This window comes from Lissotriton helveticus, chromosome 2_1 (assembly GCF_964261635.1).
Source record: "Lissotriton helveticus chromosome 2_1, aLisHel1.1, whole genome shotgun sequence".
NCBI lineage: Eukaryota > Metazoa > Chordata > Amphibia > Caudata > Salamandridae > Lissotriton > Lissotriton helveticus.
In genome coordinates this window covers 2,081,993,864-2,082,015,104 of record NC_136059.1, presented here as the reverse complement: position 1 = coordinate 2,082,015,104, position 21,241 = coordinate 2,081,993,864, and the positions used below count along the sequence as shown (strand labels likewise).

Here is a 21,241-nt window from a genome sequence, read left to right as displayed (position 1 = left end):
CTGGTACAGTAGGAGTACGTAATGTGGGTTGATCCTGGGGGACTGGCGCATGGACAGGACCAACGACTGGAGGCACAGGAATTACATTAACAGGAGGCTGGACTTGAACTTGGACTGGCGGAGTAGGATCTGTATTAGCATATTCTGGGACAGTGTCGTCTAAATAGGAAGAAAGAAAAATTTCAGCTGCAGTCGGTTTATGACGTAGCTTAGTCGGGACCAATGGTGGCGGTAAATTATGGGGTGCTTCCGGGGTCGCCTTCGGCAAGCCCTCGGCAAGAAGAGGATACATACCTTTAATTAGGGCATTTCTCTGTCTGTCTGATTGTTCTGCTCTAACTCGTTCACCTTCTTCTAGAAGTTCCCTTTCTTGGGCTTTTTCTGAGGATTCCCTACTTAATTCTGCTTTTCTGAATTCTTTTTCGGTTCTTTTATGAGATTCTTTGCGCCATAATTCTATGGCATCTTTCTGGGACTGTCTGGCTTTCTTTTTCCATAATGCTTCTTCTACTCGCATGATGCACTCGGCATCCCATGTACCTGATACAGGCCATCTATATTTCTCTTCAAGATTCTTTGTATAATCCACCCATAAGTCTAGATATAATATGGCATCTAAGCCATGCTTGTGATACATAAAGTGTCCAGGACTGTCCCTAGGAGGGACAGGAACTGCTTCTTCGAGTAACCCTTTTCTGGTTTTTATCTGACATAACTTTGAAAACAGAGGCATATTTGAGTCGTACTTGAATTAAACACAATACACAATAATCACAGTAATGAAATGGCAAACAAATCACTCATACCACGACATAGAAATACATTAATAACAGTTCGAACAGAATACTACCTAATACACTGAAAAACATAACACTTGAATTTCTCGAGAAACGGACTTACTAGAATTACTGGATGCACTGCTAAAACAGTACAGAACATACCGGTCTCATAAAGAGACACGTCATACCGTATCCACCTAGATGGACACGTCGGACTGGATCTGTGTACCCAAACCCATCGGACCGGAGACAAACTAATGACCCCGTCTAGATACTCCCCCAGCAACGGTACTCACCGGGAAGCAAAACTTGAAGGCCTCGGACTGGACTGGACTGCTACAACGTCTGGTTACTACGCATGCGCTTCGAACTTCGGGCTTCAGAAACAGGTGGGCCTCCGGATACCTCGGACCATGCTCTCTCGGCTTGGGCTCTGGTCGGGACGAACCGCATTCCTCACCGCCTCGACTGGATGCCGGACCGCAGTCTCCGTCTCCTCCGTGGGCCTGAGGGAGACTTGATGAAGCAGAAATATCTGCACGTGCACAGTAGAGTTCCGTCACGGCTGTAGAAGGGTCAGGGGGCCTGCGTTACATCGCCGGCGCGTGGGGAAGGGGCTCGTTCCTGTTCGGGCGCCATTATGTGGTAAATAAATAATTAATTACCGGTACTATTTTTCTATGCATTAAATAAAACAGATAGCTCAATAAATAAGAGGCAGGATCCGGGGTATCTGAGTCGAACAGGCTTTAATCAGGCATAAGGGAAGGGACAGGATCGGAACAGCCTGAAATAGAATGGCATGGAATGGCAGCTGCAACGTCTCATTAACAGTACATGATATATATAGGAAAACATTACAATTGCATTGAATACAGTAGGCGTAACAAGTGACAAACGTAAGATAAGAACAAATGGGCGTACAAAGAAGGCGTGTACGTAGACATGTGATGAAGACGTCACAGAAGTGTCATAAATGGGTGGATACATGGAGGGGGCTACCTGGGCAGCTGGAACCTTTAACCTACTGGTGCGCGCAAACGGGCCATGACGTGTAACTAGGGAGAGCTGGGGGCTCTGACTTCTGCACTAGAAGAGGAGACTAAAGTCTGAGATGTCAGGACGACATGTACCTATATCATATCTGGTATCTGGTGTTTAGAGAACATGTTGATAGAATCTAAAAGTCATCAGAGCAAAGGCTACTTGACACTAAGGCTGGTGCATGCATATATTCTTCATGTATTGCGTGTGCTATGAATCTTCTATGGATATTAATACAGTAATTCACTTGCATGGAGACAGGAAGACTAGACTATAGCTGAAGATGTTTATGCGGTTCGTTAACTTAGGAATGTGAAGACGGAGAGCTGAACTGATAACTGTAGGCATAACATATTCTTGGCAGACAGGCAGGCAGAGCCAGGCCGGGCACCGCGCTACGCGGCAAGAAGTAAGCGAAGGGTCAGGGATGCGGGAGGGGCTGCATCGCTCCTTCGGAGTGGTTTCAGGAGACTGGAGCTTGAATCTGGTGTTCAGGCCCTTTGAGGCCTAGAAACGGGGACAGTTCGATGAATTAACGTGCATAATGTAAAACGTGGGCAACATAGGCCTAATACTCGTTGCTTTCACGAGGACCGGATAACTGGCATACTAACGTTGGACACAACTATAATTGCGTCTTTATTCGGTCATAAGGGGATATATGCATATCGATCATGCACATATAACATAGGATGGGGGAACACGTAGGCACACATAACAAGGCAAAATTCAATTTTCCTCATTTCACACTCACAATTTTCCATATAGCTAAAGCTGTCTCTAAAAAAGACATAAAACCTGAGGTAAATGAAAAAGGAAATTTATCAGAGTTGCAAGGGAAAAAAAGCAGTAGTCTGGTAGAAGAGATACGAAATGTGAAAAAAAAATGACAAAAATAATTTACTAAAATATTTTTGAGAAACATTTCTGCTCACTGTTGCCCGCTCTGTATACCACCTAACTTTTATATTTATAAGCCACCACTGAAATTGTGTATAGTACATAAGCATGTTTACTATACCAATATGTTGCCATTTACTTAAAATCCAACAAGGAGCTCAAATGAAAAGGAGCTAAGTTACAACAGTCCTGTTTAAGGGAGAGGCGACTTTTCACGGCCTTGCAGCTTGTTGTAAATAGCAGATATGTTTGGGGCTGTACCTTTCTTAAAACAAGGATTGGCATAGCAAATAGTTCTCGCTTTTGGGACCTTATAAGTATTTAGTTATGCAGCACAATATCCTTGGTGCAACCACATCAACTGTTGCATGGCTAGACACTTATAAAGTCCCAAAAGCGAGACCTATTGGCTATACCAATGCTTGTTTTTAAGATGGTGGACGCTTTTGGGGACATTTGCGTAGCCTGCTTGTTTGATGGGAGGAGCTGCCTTTACTGCCACGACATATCAAAAGCTATTAGCATGGTAAATGACAATGCCTTTTAAAAGACATTGTCAATAACAATGCCAATAGCTTAAACTATCACAGATGCAAGACCTATTGCATTGCAAACGCTTGTTGATTTATGATGTAGGCATCCAGAATCCATTGGTAACAGCGGGCCTCCTGCTTTCGGGAATATTATTACCCCATTTAGGATTCACACAGACCTCTAAATGAAGCTTTTGGCTGGACAATAATGTTAAAACGTAAAGCATTTGCAAGAAATTATCAGCACTTTTTAGAATGGTGTTAGACAAATCACTTCACTCACTCATGCATGCATTTAGTATCAAACCGAATAAACCTTTGTCGACACTATTTTTGGAGGCTCTGATTAATGGTAAGGTTGGTGAGGACATGGGCAGTGACTGCGAAGCCATTTCTTCTAAAGCAGGCCTGGGGCACGCTGTCATGGCGGTGATGGGGGCTGTGCGTATTCTAGCAGTGATAGGGGACGTTCGTATTCTCAAGCGTGGGCTGAGGCGTGTAATTATCTCTGCTGCTCATTGGGCGTCACTCATGATATTGCATGTACAGCGCAGTTGCAATCAGAAGATGGATGCCCTCATAAATGAAGAGCGGAATGCTGCGGGCGATTGTGAAATAGGGACCTTGAATCATTATGGGGCAGATCAGCAGAATTCCCATCGCACACATCGGTTCTATTGCATTTTAATACATGTGACAGGGTGAGTCATGGAGAAAAGGTCAAGCTTCAGCAGAGAGCGAGCTACACGCAAGTATGAGACGTGTACACGTGAAAGGTGTTTTAAGAGCCAGAGAAAAGAATAGAACCAGTGCCAGACATGCCACTTTCACGTCATCATGCGTGACATTACATCTATCACATTAAAGACATGTGAACAGAGGGTGACGGCCTAGTGACATGAGAGCACGCAAATAGGCTTACACGGTCTATAATTTTCAAACGCAGCAACTACCAGCAAGGTCCCAAGCCGGATGTATGTCATTACATCACATAGTAATACCACATGTGCCATTACAACGCAGGTATTACTACGCGATGTCAATGACATTGCATGCCATTACATGGCAGACTTTTACCACGGGTATGCCTTTACCACGCATGCCATTACAACGCAAAGGCATGCATGGTAAAGCAATACACGTAGTAAAAGTTTGCAAGGTAAGTAACATCCCTACCCCTACACAACACACAACTCCCACCCCTACACTACCCCAACCCAAAATCACTACCACACTACAACACTACCCACACTACTCCCACCCCTACACTACTACACTACAACACTACCCACACTACTCCCACCCCTACACTACCCTAAACCCTAAAACACTACAGTAAACACTAAAACACTACATTACACAAACACTACTAAACTACACTAAAACCTAAAACACTACACTACCCTAAACCCTAAAACACTACACTACACAAACACTACTACACTACCCTAAATCCTAAAACACTACACAAACACAACTATACTACACTAAACCCTAAAACACTACGCTACCCTAAATCCTAAAACACTACACAAACACTACAACACTACCCTAAACCCTAAAACACTACAATACACAAACACTACTACACTACCCTAAACACTAAAACACTACACTACCCTGAACCCTAAAACACTGCACTACACAATCACTACTACACTACCCTAAACCCTATAACACTACACTACCCAAACACTACACTACCCTAAACCCTAAAACACTACACTACCCTAAACCCTAACACACTACACTGCCCTCAACCCTAAAATACTACACAAAACTACATTACACCACACTACACTACCAAACAAAACACACTAAAACGTTATAAAAAAAACACACAACACAAACATTACATCACTACTTTTACACTACCCTAAACCCTACAAAAGTAACCCCCACCCCAAGCTCAAACCCCTTACCTCTCTCCTCTCCAGCGTCGCCGTCTCTGCTCCCGGTTCCTGCTTCCTCCTTCTTGCTTGGGGCACGTCGTTGTGAGGAAACAGCCTAAGTTTCCTCACAACGACATGGATAGCCGCCGCCACAGCCATTACTCATTACATCGCATGCTTTGTAAAAGCGCATGCGATGTAATGGTATGCGTGGTTTTTACCACGCGGTGTAACATTGCATGCGTTGTAACGCATGCGATGTAAAAGCAACGTGTGGTAAAAACCGCCTTGTAATGGCTGTTTCCCTCCCAAGCCGGCCTGATGCTGGAACTATATACATAAAATGCTGACTACATTAGTTCTTTCAACTTAAGTAACAAGCAATGGCCGCGCAGCCGTGAAAGTGACACGGCTGCGCTGCGCGAAAGTGAAAGCAATGAAGCTGACGAGGAGGGAGTGAGAGAAGGGAGGAGAGGGGAATCACGTGCGCGCTGTTAGGCTTAATGAGCCGTTACAGAAAACCAGATGGCAGCTGTGCACGTCGCGTTCGCTTGTGCAAGTAACAGCAAGCAGGTCGCCGGAAAAAGCCTCTGGGTAGCACTTTTGAAACCCAGTTACTAAATGTCTCGCTGGACCACGCATGCGCTGGCTCAGGTGAGACCTAAACATGTGCACCGTAGTTGGTATCCCACAAAATGAGCAATCCTGGTGAAATCTCTTTATGTGTAAATCTACCCAAAGTTGTACAGAAGACCGCAAGGCTGCATTCAAGTGCCCCTTAGGTGACCCTCCATATGCCTTCTTCAGAGTTTTGTGACTGTTGACATGAAGTGCTGTTCTGGATTGCGAACGCTCTGTCCAAGAGACTTTGCCTGCTGCACTAGACAGGATGGAGCGTCACATTTAGCAGCACATTTCCTACTTTAGCGATTTGGTGGATACAGAATAACTGGATTGCAGGTAAACTGTTATTTCCTAGCCAAGTTTGTGTAGACCATCATGACTTGTTAATGAATACGAGTGGCGGAGTTCAGCACATCGAACCAAGAGTTTGTCCCGTGCTGTAAAAACAGCACAAACTGCATTACACAGGACGCCAGAGGGTGCTATATCTTTCTGGTACTCGAGCAGATTTTCTACTTGAGCTGCAGCTTTCCCATAGGAGCAGCATCTCTCTCAACGTGAGTGGTAGCAACCTGCTGTGACCGCCCGCATGGAGTAATCTCACCGGGAGGCAGTCTAGTGCTCGATTTTCTCGCTTGCCAACTTAAAGTTGGAAAGCTGCGAGTGAGTAAAAACTTCACCAAGTGACGGTGGGCAGAGTTTTGCGAAACTCAGGGCTCCAAGAGGAATGGGCAAAACTTAAAGAACTCCACCGGATGTGCAGAGTTTACCACCCACCCCTATCCAAAACTTCCCATGGGAGAAGAGGTGACTCATGGCTCACACAGTGACAATGAGTATTATGCTATTGCAAATAGAGGTAATAGTCTTGGGATGTGCTGCCAGTGAGTTACCACAAGACCCAATCGATCTACCTTACATAGATAAAATAGATTATGAAATCAATCGCTGGTTCATCCTTGTTAGATTTTCTCAGGCAGGAAGCCTTCCTGAGAGAAAATGCATGTGGTACATGTGTAGCAACTATCAAACAATACTATTAAGAAGTACGACTGTAAAAGTGTCAATCCATTTTAATTTCAAAGACTAAATGCAATAAGAAAAATCACAAAAAGAATTATGAAATCCAATCAGAGATGAAAAGTTACAAAGAAAATAAAACCAATTGGGCAGGAAAACAATGTGACAAGGCAGTAAGTGTGTCAGTGAAGCAGGCAGTTAAGTCTTCTCTTTAAATCCAGGCAAAGTCACTACTTTGAGTAAGTGGGGCACTGTATTTTTAAGAATCAACTAGTCATTGGTGGTGAGAGTTAGCCAATCCTATTAAATTCCCGTCAAATCTCTTCCCACGGTTTGCAGCAATAATCATGCACTTATATGCTTTGTAGAATCATAACTATTGAAGTGTACTATGCACCAACAATCCAAAATGGCACGGGCCCTTCTGACTCAACTTCACCCATGGCTCTCCCAGTTGAGCCAACAGAGATCCAAAGGCTATACCCTTTCTAGATGTGCCTGGACATCCTGACAGTCTTTTCACCGAGGCCATCCTGCAATCACTGGAATGTTTCACATAGACCACCTAGTTTGAGGAGTCCAAGGATTTATAGTTGGATAGTATCAAACTACAATCAATCAACTTGTGCTTACCTCTTCTATGGAATAAAGTGATATAATATTTACCTCAGCCAACAATTGACTTTATGAGGAGGGGAGGTGAAAGCTAGACCTTCTTGGTAGAAGCAACACGGACCTCCAAGAACTCCTGGGTGGTGGCAGATTTGACTCAGTACGGGCCTAATACAGAGCTTGGCTGGGGTATGTTAGACCCTCCTAACTAGAAAGGTGTGACAGAAGCTTTAAGTCACAAATGTCCCTACTTTGGGGACACTACAGGGTTTCCTGCCACCCCGTGTGGGTAGTGTGTAGCCAATATTTTGAAGAGGCAGGCAGAGAGCAGGGACTTCAAAAGGTGACAAAGGAGTTGAATCCCAGGCTGAAATGAGTATTTCTTTTGGAATGCACTTCAGCAGAGCTCAGATAGAGTACATTTTGAATCAAATATAAAAGGATAATAGCTAAAAGGAACTGAACATTATCATTTTTTTTTTATCCCAAGCCAACATCTACCAAGGAATACCACACTCAGATCTTGCCTGTTCTCATGACTTCACAAGGTTTTTCAAAACATATAAAATACTAAATGATGGATGTATGTCATTACATCGCATAGTAATACCACGCGTGCCATTACAACGCGGGTATTACTCCCCAATGTCAATGACAAGGACATGCCATTACATCGCATACTTTTACCACGAGTATGCCTTTACCAAGCATGCCTTTAAAATGCAAAGGCATGCGTGGTAAAGCTATACTCGTAGTTAAAGTTTGCAAGTTAAGTGACAACCCTACCCCTACACCTACACAACACACTACTCCCACCCCTACACTACACCTAACCCAAAAACACTATGACACCACAACACAACCCACACTACTCCCTACACTACCCTAAACCCTAAAACACTACAACACTACCCATACTACTCCCACCCCACCCCTACCCTAAACCCTAAAACACTACAACACTACAACACTACCCACACTACTCCCACCCCTACACTACCCTAAAATACTACTAGACTACAACACTACCCCCACCCCTATACTTCCCTAAAACACTACTACACTACCCACACTACTCCCACCCCTACACTAACCTAAACCCTAAAACACTACTACACTACAACACTACCCACACTATTCCCACCCCTACACTAACCTAAACCCTAAAGCACTACTACACTAGGACACTACCCACACTACTCCCAACCCTACACTACCCCTAACACTAAAACACTACTACACTACAACACTACCCACACTACTCCCACCCCTACACTACCCCTAACCCTAAAACACTACTACCCTACCCTAAACCACTACCCACACTACTCCCACCCCTACACTACCCTAAACCCTAAATCACTACTACACTATAACACTACCCAAACTACTCCCACCCCTACACTACCCTAAACCCTAAAACACTACTACACTACAACACTACCCACACTACTCCCACCCCTACACTACCCTAAATCGCTACTACACTACAACACTACCCACACTACTCCCACCCCTACACTGCCCTAAACCCTAAAACACTACTACACTACAACACTATCCACACTACTCCCACCCCTACACTACCCTAAACCCTAAAATACTACAACACTACACTAAACACTAAAACACTACACTACACAAACACTACTATACAACACTAAAAACTAAAACACTACACTACCCTAACCCTAAAACACTACATTACACAAACCCTACTACACTACCCTAAACCCTAAACACTACACACACACTACTACACTACCCTAAAACAGTACACAAACACTACTATACTACACTAAACCCTAAAACACTACACTGCACACTCACTACAACACTACCCTAAACCCTAAAACACTACACTACCCTAAACCCTAAAACACTACACAAACACTACTACACTACCCTAAACCCTAAAATACTACACTACCCTAAAACACTATACTACAAAAACACTACTACACTACCCTAAAACCTAAATCACTAAAGTATACAAACACTACTACACTACCCTAAAACCTAAATCACTACAACAGTTCCCTAAACGCTAATACACTACACTAAACAAACACTACAGCACTACAAACGTGACCGTCCTGCTCCCAGCAGAAGAGGTCGCTCCACACGCTGCTCCCTGCCTCGCCTGGTATCGTAGCGCTTACCGCCAGACTGCTGAGTGCCTATCTCGCCTTGCGCCCACAACTGCTTTAGCCTGCATAATTATTTATTAGAGTTCGTAGCGCTAGATTGCCCCGCCTGTTTATTATTATTTATTAAATTGCTGATGTAAATTAGATCGTAGCGCTTGATTGCCAAGGTGCGCTTGTACGATATTTGAACTTGTGCTGGGCTGCCTGCAGACTTATTTGTGCCTGATTGTGCCGGCGCCACTGCCATTTGCATCGCGCTATTTACAATTGTGCCCCAATCCTGTTGCGATATTGGCTTGCTGCCATTTTGTTTTTTGTTGTTGTGTTGTGCCTCCCTGCCCTGATCTCCACCCCGCTCCCGCCTCCCAGCTGATCCTCCCTCCCACTGATACTGTTTACCCCTGCTCTGCCATGGTAGCGCTGTGACGGTCCTGCTCCCAGCAGAAGAGGTCGCTCCACACGCTGCTCCCTGCCTCGCCTGGTATCGTAGCGCTTACCGACAGACTGCTGAGTGCCTATCTCGCCTTGCACCCACAACTGCTTTAGCCTGCATAATTATTTATTAGAGTTCGTAGCGCTAGATTGCCCCGCCTGTTTATTATTATTTATTAAATTGCTGATGTAAATTAGATCGTAGCGCTTGATTGCCAAGGTGCGCTTGTACGATATTTGAACTTGTGCTGGGCTGCCTGCAGACTTATTTGTGCCTGATTGTGCCGGCGCCACTGCCATTTGCATCGCGCTATTTACAATTGTGCCCCAATCCTGTTGCGATATTGGCTTGCTGCCATTTTGTTTTTTGTTGTTGTGTTGTGCCTCCCTGCCCTGATCTCCACCCCGCTCCCGCCTCCCAGCTGATCCTCCCTCGCCCCTCCCCTTCCACTATCCACATATGACAGATGCCTACGCGCGCAGCGTTCACGCGCAAAGGTCGCGCCCTATGCGCGCCGAAGGTGCGCCAAAGGTAAGCCCGTCTACACCCGTCCGCGCCTGGACCGCACCCAGCGCCAGCCCCCCTGGTCCATGCAAATCCCATTCCACCCGCTTAGCATACAACGCCGCAACCCTCTCAGCACTTAACCCCGGCCCACTCCCTAACTGCTACCAAGCCGCTCCAGGACACACCCATGGACCCTTCACCTGCCACTTCTGCAAGTTCGACTGCATCAGGACCCACACCAAATCCACAAACTCCAAACAGAGCTCCGACACTAACCACCTAAAGTGCTTACTGCTCAACACCCGCTCAGTCCACAGACACTCCATCGAACTCTGGAACCTACTCGACACTACATCGCCGGACGTCGCCTTCCTTACAGAAACTTGGATGAACGCCTCATCAGCCCCCGACATCGCCATAGCCATCCCGGACACCTACAAGATCATCCGAAAGGACCGCATCAACCAAACAGGAGGAGGCATCGCCATCGTCCATAAGAACACCATCCGCATCACGACCAGCTCCGACGATAACCTCGCTACCGCCGAACACCTTCACTTCCAGATTCACACCGACCCCAAAACCACACTCAGAGGCACCCTTATCTACAGACCCCCAGGACCCCGCTCACAATTCAGTGAAGACATCGCTGACTTCATCAGCCCACATGCCATCCCATCCGAGAACTACATTCTACTGGGAGACCTCAACTTCCACCTGGACAAGAAAAACGACAACAACACCACCACCCTTCTGGACAACATGCCCAATCTCGGACTCAAACAACTCGTTGACACCCCCACCCACTCCGCCGGACACACGCTCGACCCTATCTTCACCTCCAGCAAGCACATCTACTTCGATCACACCACAGCTCTCCACTGGACGGACCACAGCTGCGTTCACTTCCACTACAAAAAAGCCACGTCCCATAACCCCCCACAACCTATTCCCCGAAGAAACTGGAACAAAATCACCATCGACCAGCTCTTCTCGTCACTTCAACAAAACACTCCTGCCGATTCATCGGACCCAAACCAAGCAGCCACCAACCTCACACAATGGATCACCCACAGCGCAGACGAACTAGCACCCTTGAAAAACCATCTAATCAAGCAAGGGAACAAAAAAGCACCCTTGTTCAACGATGACCTTAAGAAATCCAAGAAGCTCTGTCGGACTCTCGAGAAAACCTGGAGAAAAAACCCTACCACTGACAACCTAGCCTCCTTCAAAAACGCCACCCGCAAACACCACCAACTCATCCGATCCACCAAGAAATCAGCATTTAAGGATCGACTTGACAACAATGCCCAAAACAGCAAGGAACTATTCAACATCGTCAAAGAATTCACTAACCCCTCCGCAGGCACTAACGACATCACCCCCTCCCAAGACCTCTGCGACTCTCTATCATCATTCTTCCACAACAAAATCGCCGAAATACACAACAGCTTTCAAAACCAGTCAGAAGACCGGCCCACTCCACCCACCTCCGAACCAAAACCCCCCTCTAACAACCTTTGCGCCTGGAACCCAATCACCACTGAAGACACCATCCGCCTGATGAATTCCATCCACTCAGGATCGCCAACCGACCCTTGTCCCCACCACATCTTCAACAAAGCAGACTCCATCATTGCACCCCATCTCCGAGACGTAATCAACTGCTCCCTCAACTCCGCCACCTTCCCAGAAAACTGGAAACATGCCGAACTCAGCGCCCTTCTGAAGAAACCCACGGATGACCCAACCGAACTTAAGAACTACCGCCCCATCTCGCTCCTCCCATTCCCCGCCAAAGTCATCGAGAAAGCCGTCAACAGTCAGCTCGCCGCATTCCTAGAATCCAACAAATCCCTCGACTCCTCTCAATCAGGCTTCCGAGCCAAACACAGCACCGAAACCGCCCTCATCGCAGCAACAGATGACATCCGAACACTACTGGACAACGGAGAAACAGTTGCTCTCATCTTACTTGACCCCTCCGCAGCCTTCGACACAGTCTGTCATAGCGCCCTCATACAACGCCTCAGCAACATCGGAGTACAAGGAAAGGCATTGGACTGGATAATATCGTTCCTCACCGGAAGAACCCAGAGAGTCCGCCTCCCCCCTTTCAAATCAGAGGCCACCGAAGTCATCTGCGGCGTACCACAAGGATCGTCACTCAGCCCCACCCTCTTCAACGTATACATGAGTCCCCTCGCATCCATTGCGCGCCAACACAACCTCAACATCATCTCCTACGCAGACGACACCCAGCTGATCCTCTCCCTCACAAAAGACCCAAACACCGCCAAAACCAACCTACACGAAGGAATTAAAGAAGTAGCCGAATGGATGAAGAACAGCCGTCTAAAACTAAACTCGGACAAAACAGAAGTCCTCATCTTAGGTCCATCCCCCTCTGCCTGGGACAAATCATGGTGGCCACCGGCCCTCGGAACCGCACCCATACCTACGGACCACGCACTTAACCTGGGCTTCATCCTAGACTCCTCCCTCTCGATGACCAGACAAGTCAACGCCGTCTCATCATCTTGCTTCAACATCCTAGGAATGCTCAAAAAAATCTTCCGTTGGATCCCCACCGAAACAAGAAAGACAGTCACCCACGCACTGGTCACAAGCCGATTGGATTACGGCAACACCCTTTACGCCGGAACCACAGCCAAACTACAGAAAAAACTCCAACGCATCCAAAACGCCTCAGCCAGGCTCATTTTGGACATCCCTCGGCAAGCTCACATTTCCGACCACCTGAAAGACCTCCATTGGCTCCCTGTCAACAAGAGAATAACGTTCCGTCTCCTCACCCACGCACACAAAGCCCTCTACGACCCGAATGCCTCAATACGCATCTATCCTTCTACACCCCCTCCCGCCAACTACGATCGTCCAATCAAGCCCTCGCCGCAATCCCGCGCATCCACAGATCCACCATGGGGGGAAGATCCTTCTCCTACTTAGCTGCTAAAACCTGGAATTGCCTCCCCACCCACCTCCGCCTCACTCACAACCACCTCTCTTTCAGAAAGCAACTCAAAACCTGGATATTCGATAAGTAAATTCACCTCCCTCCCTCAAGCGCCTTGAGACCCTCTGGGTGAGTAGTGCGCTATACAAATTCCTGAACTTGAACAAGTTAAAAACACACTAAAACGTAAAACAAAAACCACACAAACGTTAGAACACTACTTTTACACTACCCTAAACCCTACAAAAGTAACCCCCACCCCAAGCTCAAACCCCCTTACCTCTCTCCTCTCCAGCGTCGCCGTCTCTGCTCTAGGTTCCTGCTTCTTCCTTCCTGCTTGGTGCACGTCGTTGTGAGGAAACAGCCTAAGTTTCCTCACAACGACTTGGATAGCCGCCGCCGCACACATTACATCGCATAAAAGCGCATGCGATGTAATGGTACGTGTGGTATTTACCACGCGTTGTAACATCGCATGTGTTGTAACATCGCATGTGTTGTAACGCATGCGATGTAATAGCAACGCATGGTAAAAACCGCGTTGTAATGGCTGTTCACCCTAAATGAGTATTCTTTACTTATGGTCAGTTGTGGAAATGCAGGACTCCCATCCTGATGGCATACAACAACAAGGGTACAGATATTGGCATATTGAGAACCAACGCATGAACTAGAATCAGCAAACAGAAGCAGAAGAAATGTGCCATGAGAAGAATTAAAAGGGACTGCTTCTTTGTACATGAAGATCTTGTTAATCCTAGTGCCAACATAATGTATTACGATAATAGTCACAAAGGTGCCATTGCACTATAATGGAGAACGCTTCCCAAACACAATATCATGTTTGGTTAGCTAAAATTAATCACAATAAGTATTTTTCACATTTTACAAAAATAAAATGATCAAAATCACACCCTAAATTGATGATCTAATTCCAAAAAACAAAAGCTAATGTCGTTAACTCACTGGAGCTGTTGTTGCTGGTTTACCTTTTGCAAAAATCATGCCTGGCAATGCAGTTTTAAACAGAAAAAACAGCAACAATAGGTCCACCATTATTAGAACGGGAATTGTAATGTCATGCAGCCACTAAAGCCATTTCCAAACAGAGCCGGTTGACCCCAATATCAGAAATGAAGCAGAAGGAACCTTGGGCCGAAGGACAGAACAGTGGTCAATTTGTAATGGCCATTCAGTTACCACAAACTTTAAGTCTTTTATAGTTTATTTAACATTGCCAAGGATATTAAGAGTAATTCGAGCACGTTCCAACCCTTAGCTACACCCATAGAACTGAATAAACCTGCTGGAGCTTCAGTGAAGCTAAACGTGTCTACTAGATAGGGGCAAGCACAACTCCTCCTGAGCAGAACAGCTTACAGTACGGCCATATAAACGTCGTGAAAACCAAGAGTGCAGCTCAAAAACTCAAATGATGTACTCAATCAAACCATATGCAAGTAACAGTAGACAGCGACATAACCTGTACTGTCATATGCAGTTTTATACTGTGCGTCAGTACCTTGCATACCTTCCATGTGAGACACTCTGGCCCAGTCAGTGACAATAACTTAATATTTGATCTACAACATGGCTCAACAAACTTGTGAAATGTATACTGCCATCATCCCTACCTCATGGAACACATACACCTACTAACATTAATTCCGGTTGCCTGCTGATTGATACATTAACACCTCAATATTGTTTCACGCTAAAAATCGTCAATGGGTTTGAGAAAAGCCCAATAATTACAGTTATGGTCACATCTTCATTAAGACCATATTTACAGCCGTAGAATACTTAGGACAAATAGAGCACAACACAAGTTTACTTCATGTACCTTCCGGTCAAAACAGGTTGTTAAAAAAGAGCTTTTATTGGAAATTAAATCTTACCTCTTTCTTGAAGGCCTTTTCCATGATCAACTTTTCTGTATCAGAAATCCCCTTTAACTTCATCCATAGAAACATGCCAGCCTCTGGGCACTGCCACTCTGCCAAACCTAGAGGTGAAAAAACACAAAAACGGGTCAGGTGTGCCAGCATCTCTCCTAACCTTTGCAGGCCTTGCTTCTCTTGGGCTCAAAGAGTCTTGTTACGGTTACCTCTTGCGCTGGTCTTAAGCAACTGGCTAAGTTGTGCACCACTGCCTCAACAAAACATTACACTGCGCTGTGTGTTTTCAGAGTTATGAAATGTCAAACTTTAATGTGATGCACAATCATTTCTGTTTCCTCTATTAGTTATTAAAAGTTCACAAAACTGCACAGTGAAATACCTACCTAATATGTGCCTATTCGCATGAATTCATTCCAAGTTAACAAAGCAATTATATTTAACGATTTCCAAAAACACACTATCTCGTTCACATTCTTCTCCACATCTTTCATTTCAAACCACCCGAACGATACTTTCAAACGAAAGTAATGAAACCTATATTCAGTGCGCTAACATTAAGCAAACAACAGCACAATCAACATTTTAAAAGTGTCTGCATAATAAGAGTTTCGGTCGAAAAGTATGTATAATGTACATTTCAAACCAGCAAATGAATAGTTTAATAGATTGTATTCAACATTTCAAGATTAACGCTCTATATAAACACATTATTGCTGCTGTGAAAGTCATTTCAACGTGCAAACAGCCAAAGGAAAAGAAATATGAAGAATTGATTTATATTTACAGCTGTACATCTTCAGACTCACACGGTTTATTAATAATTGTTCTTAAAGCCTTTTTAAGGAAAAATCCAAACACTTATGTATGATGTTGAGTTATCTAGGGCTATTTGACTGGGGATATATAATAAAACTGTTCCCTCTATATCTCAAATGCAGTTAATTCCCACCTCTAGCTATAGATAATGAAACGAAAGAACAAACTAGCATCACTATCATGAGCTTCTGAAAGTCAGAACCTACAGGCATGTGTTACTGCTGTTAGTTGTATTCCCTCTTACCAGTGAAAATATAAGGGGCTGATTTAGTGTCTGACATAGTCTGGTTTTAGTAATCATTGTGCTGCATCCTGCATTTGAGGAAACCTTTATTTTGATATCACCTACTTTGAACTCTCATTAAGGTCAAAGTTCATCTGAATACGCTTCGTGTGTAGTTATAGAGGGTTGGAGGCAGGGATCATGTGAAGTCACTCCTTAACCCCTGTGATTTGATTGAAATAATACCACTGCGATTTCCGCCTATCAGAAGTGTCATAGGATATAAAGCACTTGTAATGGGAGTCTGCAATCCCTGTACAATGTCTTTACAATCAGCGACCTGTGACGCACACTCGCTGATTATAAGAAAAAAAACTTCAGAAGGCAACTGTATTGAGTTATTGCAGTCGAGTTGTGGCATCACAGTGAATGCTGACAGAGCCAAAAGCCCAGGTGAAAGGCAGGTCACATCCGGAGCAGCTTTTTAAAGCAAAGAAAATGAAACACTGCTTTTCTTTCTTCTGCTCTTTTTCCCAGCTTGTAGTAAAAAGTAAAAAGAACGTTTATTTTTTTCACTACTTAGATTATCATAGAAAATATAGAATCGTTCTGCTGGTCTCTACACACTCTGAGCTACTGCAGCCCTTTTATAAAAAAAACGGACTTGTATTGAACTGTTTCTAATATCTTTTTGCAACAGATATCTAACAGGTTTTTTATGCGTTTCATTTTGCACTAGAGGTTCTATTTAAATTCTTCGTGTATGCAAACATGCTCTTTCATATAAAAGAGCTACGCACCAAGATTATGAGTGGTTTGTGGGAAAGGTGATAATGTGACCATGTATTATATGGGATTAAGTACTCCCTGCCCTACATGGTAAGGATATTTGTAAGTCACCTTGGAGTTCCATAACCTTCAACTTTGTTCATCTACATGGTTATGAAAATCCTCTGTGACTTGCAATACCTTCTACTGTACAGCAGGAGGTACTTTATCCCTTATGTAATATTGCAAATTGGATATCTGTCACGTTTGTGAAAAGTATCCCATCTGCCAAATTTAAAGTCATGCCCCAAGACTGATTTTGTTTGGTGTTCTGGTATGTTGAGAATATGCCCTATTATTCATCTTTCCACTTACTGATGGTGAGAAAAATAATCAAATCACACCAAAACAATTTGTATTTTGTTAAAAGTTACTAACCAGTCAACCATTTTTCTGCTGAAGAAAGCATGACATCTCGCTGTGACCTGTAGAAATCCACCACACTAGAGACAACAAGGTAAGCATTTTGTAAAAGAAAGGCAGAGGAAATATAAAAATACTTAATGTTACTAAACTATTCATATAAATTCAAATCTATAATTTATTACATAACTGTTTTCTTGGATAGTGATTTGCTGTGGCAGAAAAAGTGCTTACTGCACTGTCCTGCATCTCCAACAATCACCAACAATAGGCATTGTAGAATGTTGCTTTGTTAGATGATATCAGCTTAGATTTGAGATCTATTGTGACATCATTCACAGGATGGCCCCTTTAACCACCATCTTGGTAAAAATATTTCAACGACATGTTCAATATGACAGTCGTAATTATTTTAAGAGTATTTAGCTCGACAGCTCAAGGTATACACAAAGCATGGCACTTTCAGGAGCGTCCTAGTTTGTGGGATCAGTACATTACGCACTAGCCTGCGCCATACTAAATTACTAAGGGCCATATGTAGGTAATTTGTGTTTTGCGATTCTCAAATTGCGATTTTTAGGGAATTGCAATTAGAAAATCGCAAAACGCAATATAGGTAGGATTAGCAACATTTTTTGCGAATCCCACTTATTCCTTATTTGCGAATCGCAAATTGAGATTCGCAAATAAGGATTACCTTCTCATTCATTCCTATGGGCTAGAAGGCCCATAGGAATGAATGGGAATACATTCTCAATTTGCGATTCTCAATTAGAGAATCGCAAATTGAGAATGCAATTTCAGGGTTGTAACCGTGTCAATAGGACACCCTTTTGCACCCCTGAAATTAACATGTGCACATGTGGCCCACATACATGCCCTAAGGGCATGTATGTGACCTACATGGCACTTTGAAAAATGCCAAAAAGTGAATTTTTCAAAGAAATCGCAAAATACCACCAACCTGAAGTTGGTGGTATTTTGCGATTCCTTAAGCCAAAATTCGCACAACTTGGGTGCTTCCTACATTGAATTTAAGTGATCGCAAAATTACGATTCCTTAAATGCAATAGTTAAATAAGGAATCACAAATTTTGCGATCCTTATTTTGCATGTGGGTTTTTGTGTGCTACATAGCACACTGCCCTAATTGCGAATAGCATCATTTGTGAGCGCAATTAGGCTTCCTACATATGGCCCTAACTGTATTTCAAGAATCACTCTTATGGAATACAATCAAGCTGAAAATGAAGCTACAGAAAGTATCTAATCAACTAGTAATACCCTCACAAGAAGAAACTGATAAACTATGTTTACTTTTTTAATGATCTGTTATTTGGGCACATACGATATTTCAAATAAAAATAAAGCTGGCAAGCATACGAAAACAGACTATCTTGAAAACGAAAGACAACACTGAAGTTATGTATGTCATCAATACAAGAAATTAGTTAACAAAGCCCAAAAGACAAAGCCCCAAAAAAATCAAGTTTGGCTTAGATGAATATTCATAATAGGTCACATAACAATGACATTTTTGATGCATTCAATAGACTTAATAGCAATGTGGCATGGACAGGTATCTGTACATCAGGCTTAATGTGACATGAGGAATTGTTTTGTATGCATGGCGTCAATGTTAGGGTTGCAAACCTAGAGATATAGGGCCATATGTATGAAGCTCAAATGGGTTTGCAAACGCCAAAATTCGCAGAATTTCGGCGTTTGCGAACTCATTTTCGCTAAATGGTATGTATGTAGCAAATTTGAGTGCAAAATAAGGAATCGCAAATTTGCGATTCCTTAAATGCAATGTATGAAGCACCCAAGTTGTGCGAGTTCTCATTAAGAAATCGCCAATTACCACCAACTTGAAGTTGGTGGTAATTTGCGATTTCTTTCACAAAAGCACTTTTTTGCATTTGTGAAGGTGCCATGTGGAGCACGTACATGCCCTTAGGGCATGTATGTGCGCCATATGCCAACACATGTGAATTTCAGGGGTGCATCAGGGTGTCCTTATGACACCCTTGCACCCTTGAAATTATTCTCAATTTGCGATTCTCAAATTGCGAATCGCAAATTGAGAATAACTTCACATTCATTCCTATGGGCCTCCTAGCCCATAGAAATGAATGGGAAATTATTCTGTAATTGCGATTCGCAATTTGCTAATCGCAATTAAGGAATTTTAAGAAATTGCAAAAAATTTAGATTTTTTACATACATATCAATTTGCAAATCTCAAATAGCGATTTCTAAAAAATCGCTATTTGAGATTCGCAAATCTCGATGTTGATACATTTGCCCCTTAGTCACAGAATGCAGACCAGGTTTGAACACACTTTCTATTTAACAGTAAGCATCAATTCGGAAGCTTTACGAAGTTGCGTAATCACTGTGTCAACGTGCTGGTCGCAGAGGGCATTATGTCAATGTGACACTCAGTTCATTTCAGTTCAAAAAGCTTTATTCGGTTTGTATTACACAACCATATAAGCTGAACAATAAAATATTATTACTCATTTTCTAGATAATCATCATAGGCACAAAGTGTGGTAAGCTCCACTTTCTAAACAATTTATAAGAGATTATTTCACGAACCGACCCTCATAGTAACTTAGTGCTAGAATGTGACACTCACCATGTCCACTAATGATATCACCCCAGAGCTGAGTGGAGTGATCACTGTGATGTTCTTTATATTCAAGAGAATATCATTCCTCATCTAGTGCACTTTACCACACATGAAAAATGTAACCATACAAACCAGAAGGCCTCCAACAGAGAGGGGAAGTCGCTGAGTATATTCTAATCAGCTGTGGTACTTTGGGTCATTCCTTTCATGCGTCCAAACATACTAATGCCTCACGTGCACTGTTGGGGTTGGCAAGTCACACATTTCTTTTTGAGTAAATTACCCCCCAAGTGGGGAAAAATAAATCACAGCACCACCTGCCATTATACCCGCAGCACACATTTCAGCAGTCTTGGGCAATGAAAAAAGCTTGTTTTTCTTAAGGTACCAAGATCAGGCAGTCTTTTCGTTTTCCTTTGTGCTGTCATTACAGGTGTCTGGAGAATAGGACTGAAAGTGCTATCACACCAACTCCAAGCTTTGGAAATGGGATGAGACCATACAAATGCTGTGCTTTATCAACTGCGGATGGTGCAGGAAGGTCGTAGAAGCTGGGAGTGGCTGGCGAGCCCCTCCACTCCTCCATGGCACCGCTCTGCCTTACCAAGCCACACAGTACAATATCAAGGGGTGTGGGTGAAAGGAGACTGGCAGCAAAGATTGGTCTTATCAGCATAGGCACTCCCTACCTAAAACATTAAATGCTGTGTTTTGAGGCTGATTAGGGGGAGCTGGATGGAGAGTCAGAGGAGCTGGTGAGCCTCATATACTGTCCCTGCCACCCCCACTATGTACAAACGTCATAATCAAGAGGTGTGGGTGGTATGCGGGTGGCATTGGAAAGGCGATTCATTCTAATAGCCCTTTCAGCCTTCATCTAATGTAATTTATTTAGGTGGGGGCAGAGTTCTGCTCCATGGCAAAAAGACAAACTATATACTTGATTATAATTATTTAAAAAGCATCTTTTATGGACTATAAAAATACATTTCAACTTG

General features: G+C 43.8%; 1 protein-coding gene across 7 annotated transcripts in view; it reads right to left on the bottom strand.

Annotated features, from left to right (window-relative positions):
• Positions 1-21,241, bottom strand: part of LOC144819055 (kynurenine/alpha-aminoadipate aminotransferase, mitochondrial-like) — a 442,105-nt gene that overhangs the window by 93,770 nt on the left and 327,094 nt on the right. For all 7 annotated transcript variants that reach the window (XM_078677063.1, XM_078677064.1, XM_078677069.1 and 4 more), the window contains 2 exons: positions 17,621-17,685; positions 15,373-15,479 (listed from right to left, as the gene is read on the bottom strand). In XM_078677063.1, coding sequence (XP_078533189.1) covers positions 15,373-15,479; positions 17,621-17,685 — 172 coding nt within the window. The remainder of the gene's footprint in view (positions 1-15,372; positions 15,480-17,620; positions 17,686-21,241) is intronic.